Source organism: Hydra vulgaris, chromosome 11 (genome assembly GCF_038396675.1).
Source record: "Hydra vulgaris chromosome 11, alternate assembly HydraT2T_AEP".
NCBI lineage: Eukaryota > Metazoa > Cnidaria > Hydrozoa > Anthoathecata > Hydridae > Hydra > Hydra vulgaris.
Window position 1 is genome coordinate 28,635,292 of NC_088930.1, and position 22,078 is coordinate 28,657,369.

General features: G+C 25.0%; 1 protein-coding gene and 1 long non-coding RNA gene across 3 annotated transcripts; both read right to left on the reverse strand.

Annotated features, from left to right (window-relative positions):
• Nucleotides 1-4,195: 4,195 nt before the first annotated feature.
• On the reverse strand, nucleotides 4,196-12,343 carry LOC136087230 (uncharacterized). Of its 2 annotated transcripts, XR_010641649.1 has the most exons (3): nucleotides 12,187-12,325; nucleotides 8,309-8,419; nucleotides 6,227-6,548 (listed from the first exon to the last, which is right to left on the reverse strand). It is a non-coding gene; the product is annotated as an uncharacterized LOC136087230 (long non-coding RNA). The 2 variants fall into 2 exon arrangements; XR_010641648.1 differs by lacking the exons at nucleotides 6,227-6,548; nucleotides 8,309-8,419 and adding an exon at nucleotides 4,196-4,478 and having other exon boundaries at nucleotides 12,187-12,343.
• A 6,111-nt stretch (nucleotides 12,344-18,454) lies between these two features.
• On the reverse strand, nucleotides 18,455-19,425 carry LOC100207540 (protein HEXIM1). Its single transcript, XM_065810690.1, has one exon. It carries the CDS (start codon nucleotides 19,307-19,309, stop codon nucleotides 18,566-18,568), a length of 744 nt encoding a protein of 247 aa, XP_065666762.1. The 5' UTR covers nucleotides 19,310-19,425; the 3' UTR covers nucleotides 18,455-18,565.
• Between the last annotated feature and the right edge of the window lie 2,653 nt (nucleotides 19,426-22,078).

Consider the following 22,078-nt stretch of genomic DNA (forward strand, 5'->3'; position numbering starts at 1 on the left):
AAACACTGCATTGAACTGATGAAATTATTGACTCTCCAAATAAATGTTGCTGTTGTATTTTGATGGCAATAGAATGTTCTAATCTAAAATATTTACTTTATAAATTGCACTAAATGTTTCATAAGCAAATAATTATCGACTTTGATTTAACTGCATATCCGACCAGCTTTATCGTGAAATAAATTACGCAGATGGTATAATAAATTAATTGCGCCTGCGTGTAAAATATTGCGCTCTGAGTAGCTAATTGCTGTGTCGAGCGCATTGCGCTCTAGGAAGACACTTCGAAAAAAATTTTATTTGTGACGTATTCTAATTTTGTTAATGTAATTAAAATACGGCAATTAGATACATTTAACAATTAAAACGTTTTAATTCTTAAATGCTTTACGTTATGCTACTTCCGATAAGTTATACTTTTAAGGGTAATAAGTACCTTCCCCTATAACATTTTCAGGTTACATTACGTATTGTAACGTAAACAAGATTCGTTACGTTACGTGCAAAATGTCCGTTATTTTTACGTAACCGAGACGAAAGATTTTACGTAACGATACGTAAAATTGTAACGTAACAATACGTGCAAAATGTCCGTTATTTTTACGTAACCGAGACGTAAGATTTTACATAATGATACGTAACATTGTAACGTAACGTTACGTGCAAAAATATAATTTTTACGTATCCGAGATGTAACGAATAGCGTATTAATACGTAACATTTTGACCTAATAAAACGGGATCATGATCACCAGCGGCGACTTTCATATAAGCGATATGTAATTGTTATCTTGTATGCGAATAAAACACTAATTATCGGCCTGCATTATTGCTGAAATTTACTCTTATAGCCTATATAATATAGGCTATTAAGAACGTACCATCGTCTAGAGAGTAAGGCGTAGACTAATACCAATCACACAATGTATATCACTTTAAAACATATAACATAAACTAAGTAACTAAATATATATCCTCGTATAAATTGATAGTAACATAAACCTTACCATAGTAAAATTTAAGTATCAGAATCTGAATTAAAAATTGTCAAAATCGACATTATATACACGTTTTTGCTTGTGGGGTAATAAAAAAAAAAGAAGTGTTACGCTGATTAAATAAAAAAAATTTAAAAACATTTTATTTATATTAAAAGTTTTAACGTAATTAGATTTACAATATTGTAATTAACATTAATAATAAGTCGTTTATGTGTTGTGTATATATATACATATATATATATATATATATATATATATATATATATATATATATATATATATATATATATATATATATATATATATATATATATATATATATATATATATATATATATATATATATATATATATATACGGACCCGTAACGTGAAAATTTTTAAAAAAAGGCAGATTATAATAGTAAATATAAATTTTTCTTAATTTTACATTTAAAAGTTGTTTGAAATAAAGAGAATATGCAAATAAAGGGGGATTGATCGCACCTGATTACCCTCCTCCCTCCTCTTCATATATATTTCAAATTTCATATAAAATTTATTGATGGCGATCAGAAAAAAGCATTTAATTCAGAAGTTTATTATAACGAAAAAAATTAATAACATAGTAATAATATAATCTGTGTACATTTTGCCTCTAACTACTGTCTTTGGTAAACGAACTATCATCGTTGCAAATATCATCAAAGGCGTTACTGTCAGAATTATCATTACCAATAGATTCAGGTGCAATACTAGCCTTCTTTGGTGCCCGACTAGGTATGCCTATTAGTCTGGCTTCTGCCTTGATTACTGCGCGTTTTGCATGCATTGGCATTCGTTTTAATTGATCCCCGAGCGCCTCTGCCACCTTATGAGCGTTAATGCGTTTTTCCGATCTTAGCGGCAGAGAATCTTTAAAATATAAAAATAAAATCTACATCTTTAAAGGATTAGAATCGGTAAAAAAAAAAAAAAAACATTTATCCAATTATATAATTATTGAAATCACATTAGCACAACAGTAAAACTTTTTTTGACAAAATAAATAAATTTAGCGGCAAAACACCTCGAAAAATGCCCCAAATTATTTGACTTTGAGCGCAAGGTAAATCTCAATATTTGTAAAAAAAAAATGCTAATGTGATTATAATGGTCCAATTTCTTTTATAGATTATTGTGTTTTCTGGTTTCTTCGTATTTGTTGTTTAAAATAAAATAAAGTTTCGCAAAATTTAGTCAAAAAAATAAAACTTTATTGCGTATTTGCCCATAGTTTTTTTTTTCCTAAATCTTTTTTTTTAACTTAAACAACATTTATGAAAAAACCGGAATACATAACAATCTAAAAAAAATTTGGGTCATTATCACATAAAAAATTTTGTTTTCAGAAAATATTTAGCGCATTTTCTGGGGTTTTTTGCTGCTTGAGCACAAGGTAAATGTCAATATTTTTAGAATTTTTTTTTTTGTAATCGTATTTTTTTCATATTTGCTCCATATAACGTGAAAATTTTCAGAAAAAAGGCAGATTATAATAGTAAATATAAATTTTTCTTAATTTTGCATTTAAAAGTTGTTTGAAATAAAGAGAATATGCAAATAAAGGGGGATCGATCGCACCTGATTACCCTCCTCCCTCCTCTTCATATATATTTCAAATTTCATATAAAAATTATTGATGACGATTAGAAAAAAGCATTTAATTCAGAAGTTTATTATAACGAAAAAAATAATTAACATAGTAATAATATAATCTGTGTACATTTTGCCTTTAACTACTTTCTTTGGTAATCGAACTATCATCGTTGCAAATATCATCAAAGGCGTTACTGTCAGAATTATCATTACCAATAGATTCAGGTGCAATACTAGCCTTTTTTTGGTGCCCGACTAGGTATGCCTATTATTGCGCGTTTTGCATGCATTGATTACAGCGCGTTTTGCATGCATTGGCATTCGTTTTAATTGATCCCCGAGCGCCTCTGCCACCTTATGGAGATTAATGCGTTTTTGCAATCTTAGCTGCAGAGAATCTTTAAAACATAAAAATAAAATCTACATCTTTAAAGGAATAGAATCGATAAAAAAACAAACAAAAAAAAAACATTTATCCAATTACATAATTATTGAAATCACATTAGCACAACAGTAAAACTTTTTTTTAAAAAATAAATAAATTTAGCGGCAAAACACCTCGAATAATGCCCCAAATTGTCCCCAAATTATTTGACTTTGAGCGCAAGGTAAATCTCAATATTTTGTAAAAAACAAAAATAATGCTAATGTGATTATAATGGTCCAATTTCTTTTTTAGATTATTGTGTATTCTGGTTTTTTCGTATTTGTTGTTTAAAATAAAATAAAGTTTCGCAAAATTTAGTCAAAAAAATAAAACTTTATTGCGTATTTGCCCATAATTATTTTTTTCCTAAATCTTTTTTTTTAACTTAAACAACATTTATGAAAAAACCGGAACACATAACAATCTAAAAAAAATTTGGGTCATTATCACATAAAAAATTTTGTTTTCAGAAAATATTTAGCGCATTTTCCGGGGTTTTTTGCTGCTTGAGCACAAGGAACTTTTTTTTTTGTAATCGTATTTTTTTCATATTTGCTCCATATTGGGTTTCTTGTGATTTTCGTTTTGTAATAAAAAATTTTTGAACACCCCTTATGTCTAGTTTAAAAGCCGAAAAATGCAAGCATAATTTTAACTATCATTGGTAATTGTTTATGTATAAATGTATTTCTAATTAGGAGTCGTTCATTAAGTACGTACGCTTTTATTTCAATCCTTCTTCCCCTTCCCCTTTTTAGTACCCTCCACCTCAATAAAAGAACCTGCGCTTTTAACGTACCTACCTTTTTTTTAGTTTAGTTTCTTCTTTTTTTTATAATTGACCCCTGATTCCCCCCTCCCCCAAATCGTGTTTACGCCATTTACAGATATAAATATAATGTACAGACGCAATAAAGTGTTCATACATCAACTGTGTATTGTTTCATGTACCTCAAAATAATACTTTTCTACCGCATTGAAATCTAAGTTTTAATCAAAAAAGTTGCAAAAAAAACTTGAGTATTAAAATTGTTTTAATATGCCGTCTTCGGATTTATTAACGATTTACGCCGTTTATAAGACTTTAAATAAGTTTTATTTTAAATCAAACCCACTAGCAATCTGATTTTGTTATTTTATAAGAAACAGAAATTATTTGAGATTTTTTTTATGCAAAAAAGAATTAATTATATATATAATAATTAACCACGCACACCCCCACACATATTAATGTTTTTGCTTTCTCTATGCTATCTTTTTAACACGATTACTTCCATCTTTTGCTCTAAGATAACTTCGTTCTTCCAAAACTCACTTTACTCTCGGCCGTGAAGCGGTAATGACGCTCCTTCTTGGGGGGCTGAACATGTCTTTGCGTGCCTTGGTATGATGGTCTCTGTATGGCAACTAGCCTGAGTAGAATAAACCACAATACCTATATATAATAATTACATTGGATTGCTTGTGGGTTTTATTTAACAAAGATTATTTTCTAAACTTATAAATTTAAAAGCTTTTGATCAAATAAAACGTGATGTAACTTTATATAATCTAAATGTGAGACGCATTTAAAATACCTATAAATTTTTTTGACGTTATGTTGCGTCTTAGTTTACACTTATTATATAAGTGTCATGGTTTTTTTTTAATTAATATTTATAAGTTAAAAAAAACCATACTGGTATTTTTTTAAACTTTTAACAATATACAAAAAATTAGTTCTAATTTTTTTTTTAACAAAATTGTCACGAAAACAACGTTTCGATTCGCGAAGTTGCAACTTTGCGATTTGAATTTTTTAACATAAAAATATTTTTCTAAAACTTTTTTTAGTTACTATTGTCTTAACAAATGTATCGTTGAATACCATAACTCATAAATGAATTACAGTATTTAACAAATTTGTTGAATTAACAATATTGTTAATGCCCTTAATGCATTTGTCCAGACCATTGTATTAAAAAAAGTATTTAAAAAAAAACTAACCCACAAGCAATCTAATTCCTTATATATATTTGTTTTAATGTAACCATGCAGCGATCTTACGTATTAATTAAAAATTCATTCGCGAATTTAACGCGTCACAAATTTAATTTATTTTACGTTACCTTACGTCTATCTTGATACTTGTTAGAGTGTAACCAATTAAGACATAATGTCATAATGACATAAAAATATGTCATAATGACATAAAGTAAAATAATATCAGAAAATAAGCATAAAATATCAACACATGTCACAAGGCATTTCACAAATTATACACACGAAGAAATAGTCTAGCTGACTAAAACGCTATTAAGAGAAACACTTTTGTTACAAATATGTTAGGAAAATTTGTAACAGAACTACTTGAAACAGAATTTAGACCTTTAAGAAAAGTATCTTTATACATTTCTTAAGTGTTCTTTGAAACCAAAGAAGTCTCTTGTTTACATTTAACATGTATTTTGAAATTATGACTTGCTTAGCGAATATGAAATTTTGACCAGTATAATGTTTTATTCTTAAAATTTGATCAATATCCAAAATCATTTGAAATAGGTGGATTAAAAAGTTCTTTTGACAATACTGTTCATTCAACTTGATTAAAGATAAAGTTTGTTTGACTTCCATATTCAAAACTTTTATGCTTTACTTTATTGAAATTGAGTGTTATCATCTCATTATACTTTCCTATATTATTTTATAAAAAACCACTGAAAACTTTCTACACCAAAATCAAACAAAGAACTACGTTGTTTTAAACAAAGAATGACCATATTAAGTTTGTCTTGTTAGGTTGACACTTATTTATTGATACTTTTGTTTTTATTATTTTGCTGAGATTTGTTTATTGTATCGTTTTTAATTGTAATATGCATTAAGTGTGCTGTTTTGGAATCAGACGGAAGAAGAAAGCAGTGGTACAGAATCTCGTGTATATACACTACAAGCCACTGTACATCCAAGGCTGGCGCGAATGGTGTGTGATATTTCATTATGTCTGCAAATTTAGCTCTTTTAGACCAGCAAATCAGCATATGTAGATCATATAGTACAGTGGGTAAACTGGGACCTTTAGTACTTTCAGCAAATATGAAAAGCGAGGACCTTTTTTTTTTTTTTTGACAAAAAAATATTTATGGCATTTTTGCTACAGTCAAGGAAAATCCTAGATCCACCCTTGGTCACATTAACAACATAATATCTAATTGATATTTTCAGAAAAAATATTACAAAAATTGGACACTCCAATTATAATTATACTCCTGAATAAAAATTAAAACTAAAAAACTATATATAAAATAATTTTTTAAACTTAAAATTTTGTAAAACCCCATCATTAAACATCTCCAAAAATAATTTAAAGAAATTATGAATATAAGCATCCAATTCGTAAATAAAATAAAAGGAAAATTCTTCTCAGAAAATGCTGCTATGAAAAATATTTCAAATTGGCTTGTAATTGAAGGTTCTTTTAATTTCGCTGCAGAAAGGTAAGTTGTCAAATACAACCAGTCAATACCTTAAAACAATATTATTAAATTACTAATGTCCTATCAATTTATCATACATGTTCTATTTTCATTCAATTTGTAAATTCTGTTTCATAAATCTATACACACTGTATTTGCATAGCTTGTTAAACAGCCTAGCTTTAGATATGTTATGGATTAAATAGTTAACCTTAACTTAATCTTAAACCAATAGAATAATTTAATCTTAAACCAATATCATAACTTAACCTTAAATCAAAAAGAAATACTATATACATCTACATGGTTAATTTATTCAAAAAAAAAAGCATAACATAATAGAATAGGTGTCATCTTATTGATATTTTATAACAGGTAATATTTATCAAAACTAACAGAAATAAATTATTTTCATATTTCAAATATGCTGTATTTTTTATGAAGGTTATATGAAAATATCTTGAAAAAAAAATTAATAAAATCTAATTCTAAAAAAGTATATTAATCAATTTAAATAACTATAATTTCTGAAATCGAGTTAAAATCAAAATGCAAAAGGATTTTCAGAAATAAAATGAAACCAAAAAATTTGTTGCTTGTACATTCTTGTTTCTTGTTGATATTTGCCAGCACAAATTTGTTAATACAAAGCCATAAAACTGAGCAGCCTTGCAAGTCAATACATCTGTGATACCTATTTTGAACTTCACAATACTTACTTGGGTCATAGCTTTACTAAGATAACTTTAACCCAAACATCAAGATTTATAACAATCTGATACTTTGTATCAGATTGTTATAACCTGAAACAAGGTATATCTGATACCGAGTATTAGATTTTTATCAACTTTGATTTATTCAAAAGTTTATCAACTTAATTTATTCAAAAAAAAAGTAAAAATATTAGTTAACATATAAATTAACTAAAATTTTCACTTTTATATTTTTGTTTTGGGTTTTTTTCAATGTTGTATTTTGTATTCATGCATTTAAAGTTATCTATTCATATATACATATATATATATATATATATATATATATATATATATATATATATATATATATATATATATATATATATATATATATATATATATATATATATATATATATATATATAAATTAACTAAAATTTTCACTTTTATATTTTTGTTTTGGGTTTTTTTCTATGTTGTATTTTGTATTCATGCATTTAAAGTTATCTATTCATATATATATATATATATATATATATATATATATATATATATATATATATATATATATATATATATATATATATATATGTGTGTGTGTGTGTGTGTGTGTGTGTGTGTGTGTGTGTGTGTGTGTGTGTGTGTGTGTGTGTGTGTGTGTGTGTGTGTGTGTGTGTGTATATGTATATATATATATGTGTATATATATATATATATATATATATATATATATATACATGTATATATATATATATGTGTGTGTATATATATATATATATTTATATATATATATATATATATATATATTTATATATATATCTATATATATATCTATATATATATATATATATATATATATATATATATATATATATATATATATATATATATATATATATATATATATATATATATATATATATATATGTATATATACACACATATATACATATGATGAAGATCTAATAATAAAAAGATTAACCTTCGAACTTCAAAAATTTTTAAGCAGCTTTTTTTCCTACATGGCCTGTTTATCTCAGCCAAATAAAATGAAAAGTAATATTTAGTGTGTTTAAATATCCTAATAACACGATAAAGAATAAACAAAAACTTACTTTATAAAATGATCTAATTGTATTTCTCAATTTCTCAATTAAACATGAACAGCACTGGTGTGTAGCCAGTTACACGTTGTAAGTTAAGATATGTGTAAATATTTTTTCTTACTATTATATATATATATATATATATATATATATATATATATATATATATATATATATATATATATATATATACATACATATATATATATATATATATATATATATATATATACTATTTATATCAACTAATAAATGTTATTTTTACATATTTTATCAACTATAAAATCTTTTTAAAAAATTTTAAAATGTCAAGTGACAAATAAATAAAAGTTAAAAAAAAATGTCTGCCAATTTTCTAAAAATTAGTCTAAAAGTCACATTGAACTATTAGAAATAAACTTATAAACTTACTTAAAAAATACTTATCTTTTATTGCATTTGTAAAAAAATTCTAGAAATGGGCCTTAGTGTGTTAGGTCCATATTTAGTTAGATATTTTAAAGGTAATTCAATATTCTAGGTTTAAAGTCTTTTTGAAAATCAAAAATGTCAATTTTTACAAGAAAAAATACGATATTTGAAATATATATATATTATCTTTCAAAATCTCAAGCTAAAAAGAAAGATAATAATGCAAGTATCAATTTTAAATGTAAAACTATGTGTATAGAAGAGATAACACAGTGGTTTATTGAGCATCTTTTTGTCGACTTATTTATCATGATTTAAATAATACGAAGTATGTGTAAAAATACATATATTCTTCCATGAACAAAAAATATAATTAATATTTCAACATATTAACTCATGACAACATTCAACTTTTGACCAATTAAGCCATGAACCTTGGTTACTTAACTGCATATTTTAGTGTAGACTTAACCAAACGTAAAAATATTCCAGTCTAAACAACATTTAGTTTTATTAGTCGCGCGAACAATTTGTGTTTAAAAATTTTGGGCCAAAAAATAACGCCTTCAAAGTCTCAATAAGGATTTGTATATCAAAAAAGCTGCCTTACAGACCTCAATCCCATAACATTTAATGGAAGCAGTATACCATAGACACCTTGTTGAAATAAATTTTAATAACTTTGCCAAAGCACTCAACTCAGTGTCACACAACAAGTTCATCATAAGATTTATGCCTATGGCATTTAAGGCCAGCAATTAAACTGGATCACTGGTTGGCTAGCTTATATACAACAATGAGTAATAATTGGAGCATAAACGTCCGAGTGGAAAAGGGTGATAAGTGGTGTCCCTCAAGGATCAGTTCTTGCATAGCATTTCTTTTTTTTTTTGCTTGTTTGTTCTTTATTACAATATTTAAGACCAAATACAAATATATAAAAAATAAATTATAGACAAAGATCTTGTTAAAAAAAAGAAGATGAAAACTAAATGAAGACTCAATGAAGACTATCAGGTAGAAGGTTGTTTAAAACCAAGTTATAAAACGATGGTGCGTTTACGCTTTCTTAGCAAACTCATGACCAGTTTAAAACCCCAACTAATCAAAGGTTATCCAGAATGTAACCCTTTTTTAAAAACCGTGTTGGAAATCATTGGAATAAATTAGAGCAGGATATAATTGATGCATCTATAGTAACCTCTTTTAAAAGTATTTTTATGATGCTTTTTTGGCTGCAGCAAAGTCAATCGTAAGCATATGAAAGTCTGGTATTGCTTTCCTTTTAATTTTTTTATTTAGCTTTCATGTTTTGCTGTATAATAATATAAATACAATTAATATTTCAATATAAATACAGATGCCCGTGGCAATAAGAACACATAATTTTTCTTATCGCTAAGTCCCTAAAAGATAAATAATTACGTAAGTCATATATAATTGTAACCAATATACATAAAATAAGACTTTTTTTTGGAAAGATAAAACAAAAATTACAAGGGAATTAAAGAAAAATAAAAATAAAAAAAAAATAAAAAAAAAGTTTAGACTAAAATATTAAAAATTTTAAACAGTTTTGTTTAATAATTAAATAAAAGTGCTTAATATTTTTGATTAAATTTGAAATGATCCATTCTTAAATATAGCAAACAATACTTATTAAATTTGATTTAAAATAATCAAATAATTTATAAAAAAAAGTGAAAAACAAATTTGAAGGAAAACTAGTAATAAATCCATAAATATATTTGTTTAACATAAATTTGCAATAAAATTTAAACGTAAAAAATTTTCTTTTGAAAAAGTTACAATATAGAAAAAAAAGTCGATACATTAAAAAAAAAAAAATACTATTCAAAATTATAAGTCAAAAGCTAAATCGATATTCAAAAGCTATATCGATAAGGGCCTGAATACCTCCATATAATATATATATATATATATATATATATATATATATATATATATATATATATATACATATATATATATATATATATATATATATATATATACATATATATAAATATATATATATATATATTTATATATATATATATATATTTATATATATATAATATGTATATATATATATATATATATAAATATATATATATATATATATATTTATATATATATATATATATTTATATATATATATATATAATATATATATATATATATATATATATATATATATATATATATATATATATATATATATATATAAATTAGTAAAAACACATCTAATTTTTTCTTCTTTCACCATCAGTAGACTCATCAAAAAGTATATATATATAAATTTATATATATATGTATATATGTATATATATATATATATATATATATATATATATATATATATATATATATTTATATATATAATATGTATATATATATATATATATATTATATATATATATATATATTTATATATATATATATATATATTTATATATATATATATATATATATATATATATATATATATAAATTAGTAAAAACACATCTAATTTTTTCTTCTTTCACCATCAGTAGACTCATCAAAAAGTATATATATATAAATTTATATATATATGTATATATGTATATATATATATATATATATATATATATATATATATATATATTTATATATATTTATATATATATATCATTATAAAATGAAAATTTAGGATGTAAAAACTATTTCCAAAACTATCTATTACCACTTCAAATATTCAAGATTTGAATAATTAAATTATTTGTTTTAAGTTAACTCTGCTATTTTACGAATTCATAATTCATAATCATGTTTTAAAGTCAAAAAATTGACAATTGGAATAAAAATTTTCAAGTCAAGTCAAGTTATATTATTCAAAAATATATAATGGAAGAAAATCTTTACCGTTACGACTCAAAGACTGATTTCTTTTTAAATATCTATTAAAAAAAAACTTTATATAAATTTTGACCAAGTTATTATAAAAAAAAAATTGTTTGTTTTTAGCTTCTAAGTATTTTCTCGAAATAGTTACGTTACAAAATGATTTAAATTGTAGGGTAATCATTTTGTGATAAGTGATAACTTTTCAATAATTTATCACTCGAATAAAAATACGAAAAACTTAATAGAAAAATTATACCTTAAAATCGCCTAAGTTCGGTCACCATGTAACTTTTTATATTTTTCTTAAATGACCGAAGTCATTTAAGAAAAAATATAAAAAAAGCATGCAAACTCAAATTTTACAAACTTTTTCTCGAATAATATTTGTTATTACTTCGTAAATATGCATAAAAATAAATAAAGTTTGTTTGCAACCTGCTGCAATAATTCTCTTGCAAAACAATTCAAAAAAAGGCATACTATAAAAATCTAAAACAAGCGATTATTAAAAAGCAAGTATTAAAATAAATGATCAAATTTAATCTTAGCAGTATTAAAAACCAAATTAATTTCAAAAATAAATTATGAATTTTTGTATATTACGTACTTTTTTTTGAAAATTAGTGGAATTTTGAAATACTCTAACTTCGGTCATCATGGGTAAACAACGAAGGAGACAAATAGCGAGAATGTTTTGAAACGTTGATATATTAAAAATGCGACTTTGTGAATATGAACTTGTGTTGCGATTGCGTAAATTTACAAGTAACTTTACCTGTAAATTTACCAGTAAATTTTGACATTTTGACAACGAATACTCACCACGGTATTTTATTTAAATAAAGAATTTGTTTATGATTTTAAAATTAACCTGTTTTAAAATAAAATTTACCGGTCCATTTGTACGTAAATTTTAATTACAAAATTTATTGGTAAATTTAAATCACTGAATATGAACTAATTACAAAACAATAATATATATTGAAACTCACTAAAATAGTTCTTTTTCAAGTTAACATATCTATGTCATCTATGGATTTACGTAAGAAAGCACGGATGGCTCGTGGTTTGAAAGTTGTGGAGAAAGGTATGAGTAAAAGGAAACCAGCTATAGTGTGATAAAAAAAAGATTGCGATTAATAATATCTGAACTTTTATATTTGCATCATTTTGGAAAACTTACCAATTACTTACTAAATATTTCGTTTAATCCTGATAAATACTTATTAAGTACTCGATGTGAGAATATTACTAAAGAGGGATGGTGATGAAAATCAAGAAAGTTTGCAACAACGTTGTTTGGATCTAGGAAACTTTTACAGTACGATGTCAGTGGAGCAGAATTATTTACTGAAATCGCAGACTGTCAGATGCTACTTAAATCTCGTGGGGGCCCAATAACAACAACTCCGCTGGATTTACTTTCATTTATTTTGTCATACGGAGATGACGTTTTTCCAAACTTACGCATTGCATTACAAATCGTGCTCACAAATGCAGTGTCAATAGTCAGTTGCGAACGTTCCTTCAGCAAGTTGAAGCTTAATCTTTCATACCTATGAGCTTCAATGGGGCAACAATGTCTTGTTAATTTGGAAATCCTTAGTGTCGAAAGAGAAACTCTAGAATCAACAGACTTTGACAACAAAATGGATAAATTTGCTGCAATTAAAGCTAGAAAGATCAATATATTTATAATTTATAAATAGTTATTGATTATTGGATCTGATTGACCATCTGCCACTTTCAATGACTAATTCACATGAACCGTAATGGATACGTAATTGGAAACATGAGTTAGGGTCATGGCAGCCCTTACCGTGAAGAAGCACCTACCGTGGCTTTTAAAAAAATCAGTAAATTTTTTATGTTTTTTTCAAACTAATTTTTTTTTTTTTTTAAACTAATTTTTTTAATATTGTTTTATACAAAACTAACTTCCCAGTCGGCATATCTAGTATTGTAAATACTCGGAGTATTGACACGTTTAACATATTGATCACTTTGATACCAGAAAAATACGAAGTTTTAAGTTTCGAATTCGAGTTCAATACCACTTATTTATCAAAAATATGTATGATATAATATTTGATCAAAATCGGATACGATATCGTACCCGATTTTGATCAAATATTAACATATAATGGAAAAACATTTAATGGAAAACATATAATGGAAAATCTTCGTTTGAAAGCGCATGCTAAAACTGAAATTGCGAAAGCAAAGTTTAAATTAAAAAGATTTCTCTTAAGAAATTTAGTAAAAAGTTTGTCTGGAATGAAAAGGAACCGTCAGGAATACATGAAAAGTTATATGAAGAGATATCGTTTTGCTAAAACAGTATCACATATCTCCAATACTTACAGTACTTTTTTGCACTAAAAGAGTTACTAAAACTTCATAATAAAAATGTTTATTACTACTTTTAAATTTATTTATTTAGTTTTATGAAGTCCTAAATTAATATAATTCAAATATACGTTAAATCCTATCATTTCATACCTTGCTTATTTTATTATGTTGATTATTATTTTATTGACATTTATGTTATGCTATTACCTTTTTTTTTGTTCTGTTTTAGAAAATTTAAAAAAATAAATTAAAATTTCGAGCCAACACTGACATTTTATTGTTGCTAAACGTTAAATTTTGTTATAAGGATTGCAGTTCTTCTATCTGTTTTTTGTTCTTTATTCAATAAGTATTTGATTTAAATTAAATATGACTATAATTTGATATTTTATTACGAGATATATGTCTTTATATACAGAGGCACACAGTGAGTCAAAATCCATAAAAAACAGCAAAAAACCCCCCATAAAAAAAGTATTGCTGGAAATTAATTAATTTAATTATAATGTTACTAAATACCACTAAAAGTCAATAATTAACTTTTTTGTGAACAATTTTCAAGATTTCACCAATTTATACGCCTTTTTCCGAGACTTATTTATTTTATTTTATTTATCGGAAAACTCGTTCAAAAAAATCTAGCTTTTGTGTCACTCTTTTAAGATTGACATGGGTAAAAACAGTTCAAAATTTAATTTGAAGTCATATTTTTAAGATGTTTGGCAATTACTAACAACATTTTTGACAATAAATTTTGTTTTTAGTTTTTCATTACTGAGATCTCAAAAATGTGTCATAAATTGATTTTTTTAAATTAGTTTATTTATGAGTTTAGTTTAAAAACTAAACGATTCCACTAGATTCCATGGTAGTTTTAATATTTTTCCATTAATAGGTATATATAAAAGCAGAAAAAATAAAAATTATTTGCCCAAACTTGCCCCAATTAAAATAAGACCTTTCAAATACTTCGGTTTTTTTGTGTGTTTTTTTTCGTTTTCAATTAAAACTTGCCGTATAAAGTAGCGAATATTAGTTCATTGCTTTCATTCATTACACAAATTATACATTTAGTTCCTATTAGTAAAAAAACTCATGCTCATGCAGATGGTGCTAATTATCAAACCTCAAAAACCAATATATGCAACGTTTGATGGCATAGTGGTGTTTTAAAATTAAAACTTGTGTATAAAATAACTTAAAATAGTTCATTGCTTACATTCAACATGAAAAGAATACATTTAGTTCCTATAATTCAAGAGTTAGGAATTAATCATGATAACTTACTCGAGGCTCTTCTACGTGAGTTTTGTAGACTGGAGGGTCTATGCTATAAAAGTATTGAAAAACCTGAAATCATAAATCTAAAGAAAACTCTAATAATATTTAAATGTAAATTCCGATCAAAGTTGCGGAAGTATGCAAGAACCTTCTCTAGACTTTTAGAACACGAGCGAACTTGGTTGAACAAAGGTATTACTGTTAACAAAAAAAATGTTGCATCAGGTTCAGGTAGAAAGTGCAAGAACTGGGAAGATTTAGGTGATAGAAGCAGAAGATCTAAGGTATTAATAAATAAATTAAATTCAACCCAGTTAAAAAAATAGTTTACAAGCTTAAATATTAAATATTATCTTGTTTAAGGTTGCCAAATTGGCTGAACATCCTGCTGAAGCATTGGCATTAGCTTTAATAAAAAAATCCACTAGAGATCCTAGCAAAAAAGACTTCGTTGATCTTGTGAAAAGTGCTACAAACTCTGAAAAAGATAAAATCAAAAAGATAAATTTTCCGATAAAAATGAAAACCGAAGATGCCTTGAGCTTAAAAACTCAGTGTGACCTTTCTGATGAACAGTATCAAATTATTAGAAATTCATCGATAATACATAATGCAGATATTTATCCTTCACTTCATGAAATTAAGAATGAGAGACACAAATGTTATCCTGAGAGTTTAATTGTGACAGAAACATCTGCTTCAACTTCTCTACAGGGTATTTTTAATCATACTCTGACAAGGATATTAACTTTTACGGAATGCCAAGACTCTATGAGAATGTTTACTGAAATTGGGGGGAGGTTTAAAGGTCTACTTCATTTTAAAGGTGGTTTTGATGGTGCCTCCAGTCAAAGTGTCTATAAACAAAAATACACTGATACAAATATTGGTGAAGCCCAATTTAATGAACAAAGTCTTTTCCAGACAGCTGTTGTTCCACTTAAATTAACCATCATGAACAAAAAATTAAAGGCCCTCCAGTACACATTACTGTAGACCCCTCCATCTCCAATATCAAAAAGAAACGGAAGAATTGATAATAAATGAATATGAACTTTTAAAAGCAGAAATAAATAGACTAGTCAAGTTTGAAGTAAAGTTAGAAGTAGAGGAAGGCAAACCGGATACGACTATCACATTTAAGTTCAAACTAGATTTAACCAAGTTTGATGGTAAAGTGATTAATGCCCTCACTAACACTCTGTCCTCGCAATCATGTAATGTTTGCGGAGCTAAGCCCAGTGAACTTAATAACCCAGCATTGATCAGATCTAAACCAATCAATGAAAAAGCTTTATCTTTGGGTCTTTCTACTCTGCATTGCTGGCTCAGATGTTTTGAATATATTTTACATTTAGGATATAAATTAGACATTAAAAAATACTTTGCCAAATCCCCTGCTGAAAAAGCATTAGTAAAAAGTAAAAAAACGAACATTCAACTGAGGTTTAGAGAAGAGCTAAGTCTTATAGTTGATATGCCCAAACAGAGTTTTGGCAACACTAACGATGGAAACACTGCCAGAAGAGCATTTGAAAATGCTGAAACTTTCGCTGATATAACGGGAGTGGCAGTAGATGTAATTATTAGATTGAGGACAATCCTAATAGCTGTAATGAGTTGAACTCTGAAAGTTTTGGCCAGTATTGCTATGAAACTACAGCTCTTATACTCAAAAACTATTGCTGGTATGTAATTCCCCCAACTGTTCATAAACTCTTGGAACATGGTGTGCAGATATCTGAGGCATTAGAACTGCCAATTGGTTACTTCTCTGAAGAGTCACAAGAGGCTCTAAATAAAGAAATTCGCAAAGCTAGATTAAACCATACAGCCAAGATATCTAGAAAGAATGTTATGAAAAACCAGTACCAATACTTGTTGATTAGAAGTGATACTGTAATATTAAACACTTGTTTAAAAAAATACAAGGTTGAAAATGGAAAAACATTTACCCCTGAAGTTTTATCTTTGTTAATGCTGTAATAATGAAATAAAGCCTTTTTATTAGTATTAGGTTTTCTTTTTTTGTTTTCTTGAAAGAAAAATTAGATAAGATAAATATTTATTTTGTTTTTAATATATTCTAATATTATATAATATTAAAATATTTTTCGAACCAGTTTTTTCTTTTAATTAATAAATGTTTTGGTTTGAGGAATTTAATTTTTTTAAATTAAGTCAGTCATTGTGCGCGTAAAAGTCTCTAACGCGTATACGCGTAAGTAGTACGAGCCTTAGGCACAAGAAATATTTAGATTAAAAAATATGTGATATTCTTTTATATTGTATTTTGGATCAAGGAATTCGATTTTTTTATTTAGGTTATATTTTACGCGCGTAAAAGACAGTTACACGCGTATGCGCGCGCCTTACGCGTCATTGATACGCGTAAAAATTATTTTTAATGGAAAATTAAAATTTTTTGAACCAAAATACGATAATATTGATGTATCACATAATTATATATGATAGTTATATAATTTTTGCCGTTTTTTCACCTTTCTGACTCACTGTGCGGCGTAGCGAAAGTCCGCAGTGCTAAGTAATAAGACCGTAAGGACTTCGTGGAGCAATTGAAAAAAAAAAATAAAAAATAAAAAGTTGACTAATTATAATAAAAATTATTATATTATATTATTATAAAAACTATTTATACTTAAAAAGGTCTTTTTTTAATGTGCTCCTTGTTGTTTTTTTGGCGCCCCGAAAGACTTTTATTTAGAGCCCAGGACGATGCTTGATATTATATCATCATTAAATTAAAAAAAGAACAACGTTTAAAAAATAGTTTTCATTATTTGTGACGTGAAGCGATATTAGGATTTATATAGCGACCGAACTTTCAATTGAATTAAATCAAAGAAAAAAAAAGAATTTATTTGAAATAAATATTGAGTGCTAGTTTTTGTTTAATTTTCTTAATTTTACTATATCAATTACCAATGTAATTGTCTGCATGTTTCAGGAAAAAAATTAAAATTTTTAATTTATGCGTGTAAATGAATGTTTAAAGCTTGTGACCAAACTTAGGCGATTTTACGGTATATATAAAAAAAATATATATTTATGTTTTTTTTTTTAACCGAAGCATACAGTACAATATTTATTTTTAGATACCTACAATATTTATATTTAGATACCTTTAGAATTCTACATAAATCCCACTTCATTGATATATAAAAAAAAACAATAAGCAACGTGGAATAACTGCTTCATGTTATACAGGGGCTTTTAACATATTTGAACGAAAAAATATTTTTTAATTTAAAACACGAGCCAGGATATATACAATAACAAAAACCAAAACAAAAAAATCATAAATGAAAATATTTACACTTGACATATCTTATTTAGTTTTTCGCTTTTTCAGCTTTTAAATCTTTTATTTCTTGAAGAAGTTTATAGTTTTCTTCTTTTAAATTATCACTGTTTTTGTTTTCCCTTTCGAATTTTTCAATCCGCGCTTCTAATTCAAAAACATATTTTATAAGATCTTCTTTAGAATAAGAATTCAAAGTATCAATATGTACCCGCTCGTAAAATTCGTCAAAGTCTTTTACAAAATATTCATCGCTCGATGAAGAACTACAAGAATCTTCGGATAAATCAGTAGTAGGGTGTAAAGTCGTATTCTGATTTTGAAAATTTTCTTCGCCAGGGTTATGTTCTTCCATTAAAAACTGCGTAGTGTTGTAAGGCGCAATCGGACGTCCTTTTTGTAAGACCAATTCTTCTCTCCGTCTTAGTGCTTTCACAGTGTCTCTTTCATCTAACTGTCGCTTTTCATCCCAAGTCAATTTGTTGAAAGGTTTATATCTTGATCGTGGTTTTCTTGGCTTATTTTTACGAGATCCTCTGCGATGTCGTCTTTTTGCGAATCCATTTTTTTCTTCGTTTTCCGTTATAAGTCTTGACTCGTCTTCTCTTTTTGCGTTAACAAAATAAACATTTTCGTTAGTGCCCAAACCTCCATCGAGAAACGCGCCATCATTGTTTTGTTGTTCTTTAAATTCTCCTGGAGTATTTTCAAGAGTATTATTCAAACCCCATGGAATTTCTAATACAACTTTTAAGTCAATACACTCTTGAGTCATAATTGTAAAATATTTTATTATATTATACAAAATTAAGCATATAATTGCAAAATACAAGCTAATTAAAAGTCAGCTACACCACTTCTGATACGAACGTAATCAAAACTTTTGTATTTGTCTTTGCCTTTACCATTCAAGAATACACGTGACTTAAATTTTATTTTTTTATTGGCCTAAAGATTTGCAAGGACCCTCATTAGCCACTTAGCTTCAAAATAATAATAGTGCGAGCGAACGATTTATGCAGAAGGATATATATATATATATATATATATATATATATATATATATATATATATATATATATATATATATATATATATATATATAATATACATATATATGTGTGTATATATATGTTATATATATATATATTATATATACATATATATGTGTGTGTATATATATATATATATATATATATATATATATATATATATATATATATATATATATATATATATATATATATATATATGCATGTATGCATTTTGTTTTAGCTCTTCAGTCTGAAAAGGCATTGTTGTTTTTCTAGTGTTTTTGTTCTCTCATAAGTGTAGTAAAAGAACATTTTTATAAAAACATCAAAGTGTAGTAAAAGAACATTTTTATAAAAATATCAAAAAAAGTCAAACTGTTAACACTTAACACTAGAGAATATAGTAGTTTATTTCAAAAAACAGTTTTAAAAAATACAATAAAGAATTTTCTGTTTCCTTATGATATTCAATGTCAGAAAAAAGGAAATAAAAGAGTCCAATAAATACTTTTATGTTTGCTTTAAAATATAAAAAGTTTAAATTTTTATACACAGAGACTGGGCTGAGTCATATAATCAGACAATTTAATAAATACAGAAGTTTTTTGTACCCTCTTTAACTTGTTTTTAGAATATACTTTGCTTTTTGCATCAGGTTAAAGAAAGTCAAGCCAATGGTTATTAAGTTGAATCGTAAGGAGAAGGGGAGTAGACATGAATTTACATAAATATCAATGCTCTCCATTGATTGAGCCTTGAGTCTACAAAAATATTAATGCTCTCCATTGATTGGTGGGATTAGTTTGACAATAACTCAAAACATATTTTTGGACTATATTTTTTAAGTTTACATCAAAAAGTACAGAAACGCAACTAAATATATATATAAATATATATATATATATATATGTATATATATATATATATATATATATATATATATATATATATATATATATATATATATATACACAGTGGTGTACACTGGATTTTTAGATGTTTGAGTTTTGACACTTACAGGCATTGTGCACACTCCAAACTTTAGTATGTTCATGCTTATATCAAAAAAGAATGTTTTGCAAAAAATTTTGCACAAAATTGGGAGCGTGGGAACATATATATATAAATAGTAAAAAAATAATTTATATATATATACATGTATATATATATATATATATGTATATATATATATATATATATATATATATATATATATATATTTATTAAATTTATATATATATATATATATGAAGAACTCAGTGGAAAATCCGGCGTTGTCACATTTAAAAAGTATTGAGAAAGTATTTGTTGATCATAAATAAATGTCTTTATTTAAAGCAAAGAAAAAAAATTTTTTGTATAAAAAATTACAAAATGTTTTGTTTTGAATAAATTTTAAATAGAATAATTATAATATAAATTTTTTTAAATTGCTTAGTTTCATTTGCTTTAAATAAAGACTTTTATTAATGATCAATAAATACTTTCTCAATACTTTTTAAATGTGACAACGCCGGTTTTTCCACTGAGGTCTTCATATATATATATATATATATATATATATATATATATATATATATATATATATATATATATATATATATATATATATATATATATATATATATATATATATATATATACATACATATATATATATATATACATATATATATATATATATTTATTTATTAAATTTATATATATATATATATATATATATATATAGTATATGTAGTATATATATATATATATATATATATATATATATATATATATATATATATATATATATATATATATATATATATATATATATATATATATATATATATATAATAAATATATATATATATATATATACATATATATATATATATATATATATATTTATATATATATATATATACTTATATATATATATACTATATATATATATATATAAATTTAATAAATAAATATATATATATATATGTATATATATATGTATGTAATATATATATATATATATATATATATATATATATATATATATATATATATATATATATATATATATATATATATATATATATATATATATATATATATATATATATATATATATACAACAAATATATACAACAACAATATATATAAATATATATATACAACAAAAATAAACATATACAAAAAAATTTTTTTGCATTCATTAAGTTTTGCAGAAAACAGTAAAAACCAAAAGTGAAACAAAAATAAAATTGGCATTAAAAAGTTGTAAGAGAAGGAATAGTTATTGAAAAATAAATGCTAAACAAAATGATTTGATGTTTCAAAATAAAATAACAAAAATGATAGTATTTTTTAGTCTCATAAAAAAATATCAAGTTCGATGTTAATCCTCCTTTGTTCCAAAAGCCTCTGTTGCTATTTCATCAAATTGCAATATATTTTATGAAAGGAAAAAAAGGAAAGTATAAGTAATACTATGTCTGTTGAAAAGTATAAGTAATATTATGTAAGATTTACTT

Excerpts from the sequence above, each read along its gene's own strand:
- LOC100207540 (XM_065810690.1), bottom strand. The coding sequence starts at position 19,309 with ATGACTCAAGAGTGTATTGACTTAAAAGTTGTATTAGAAATTCCATGG.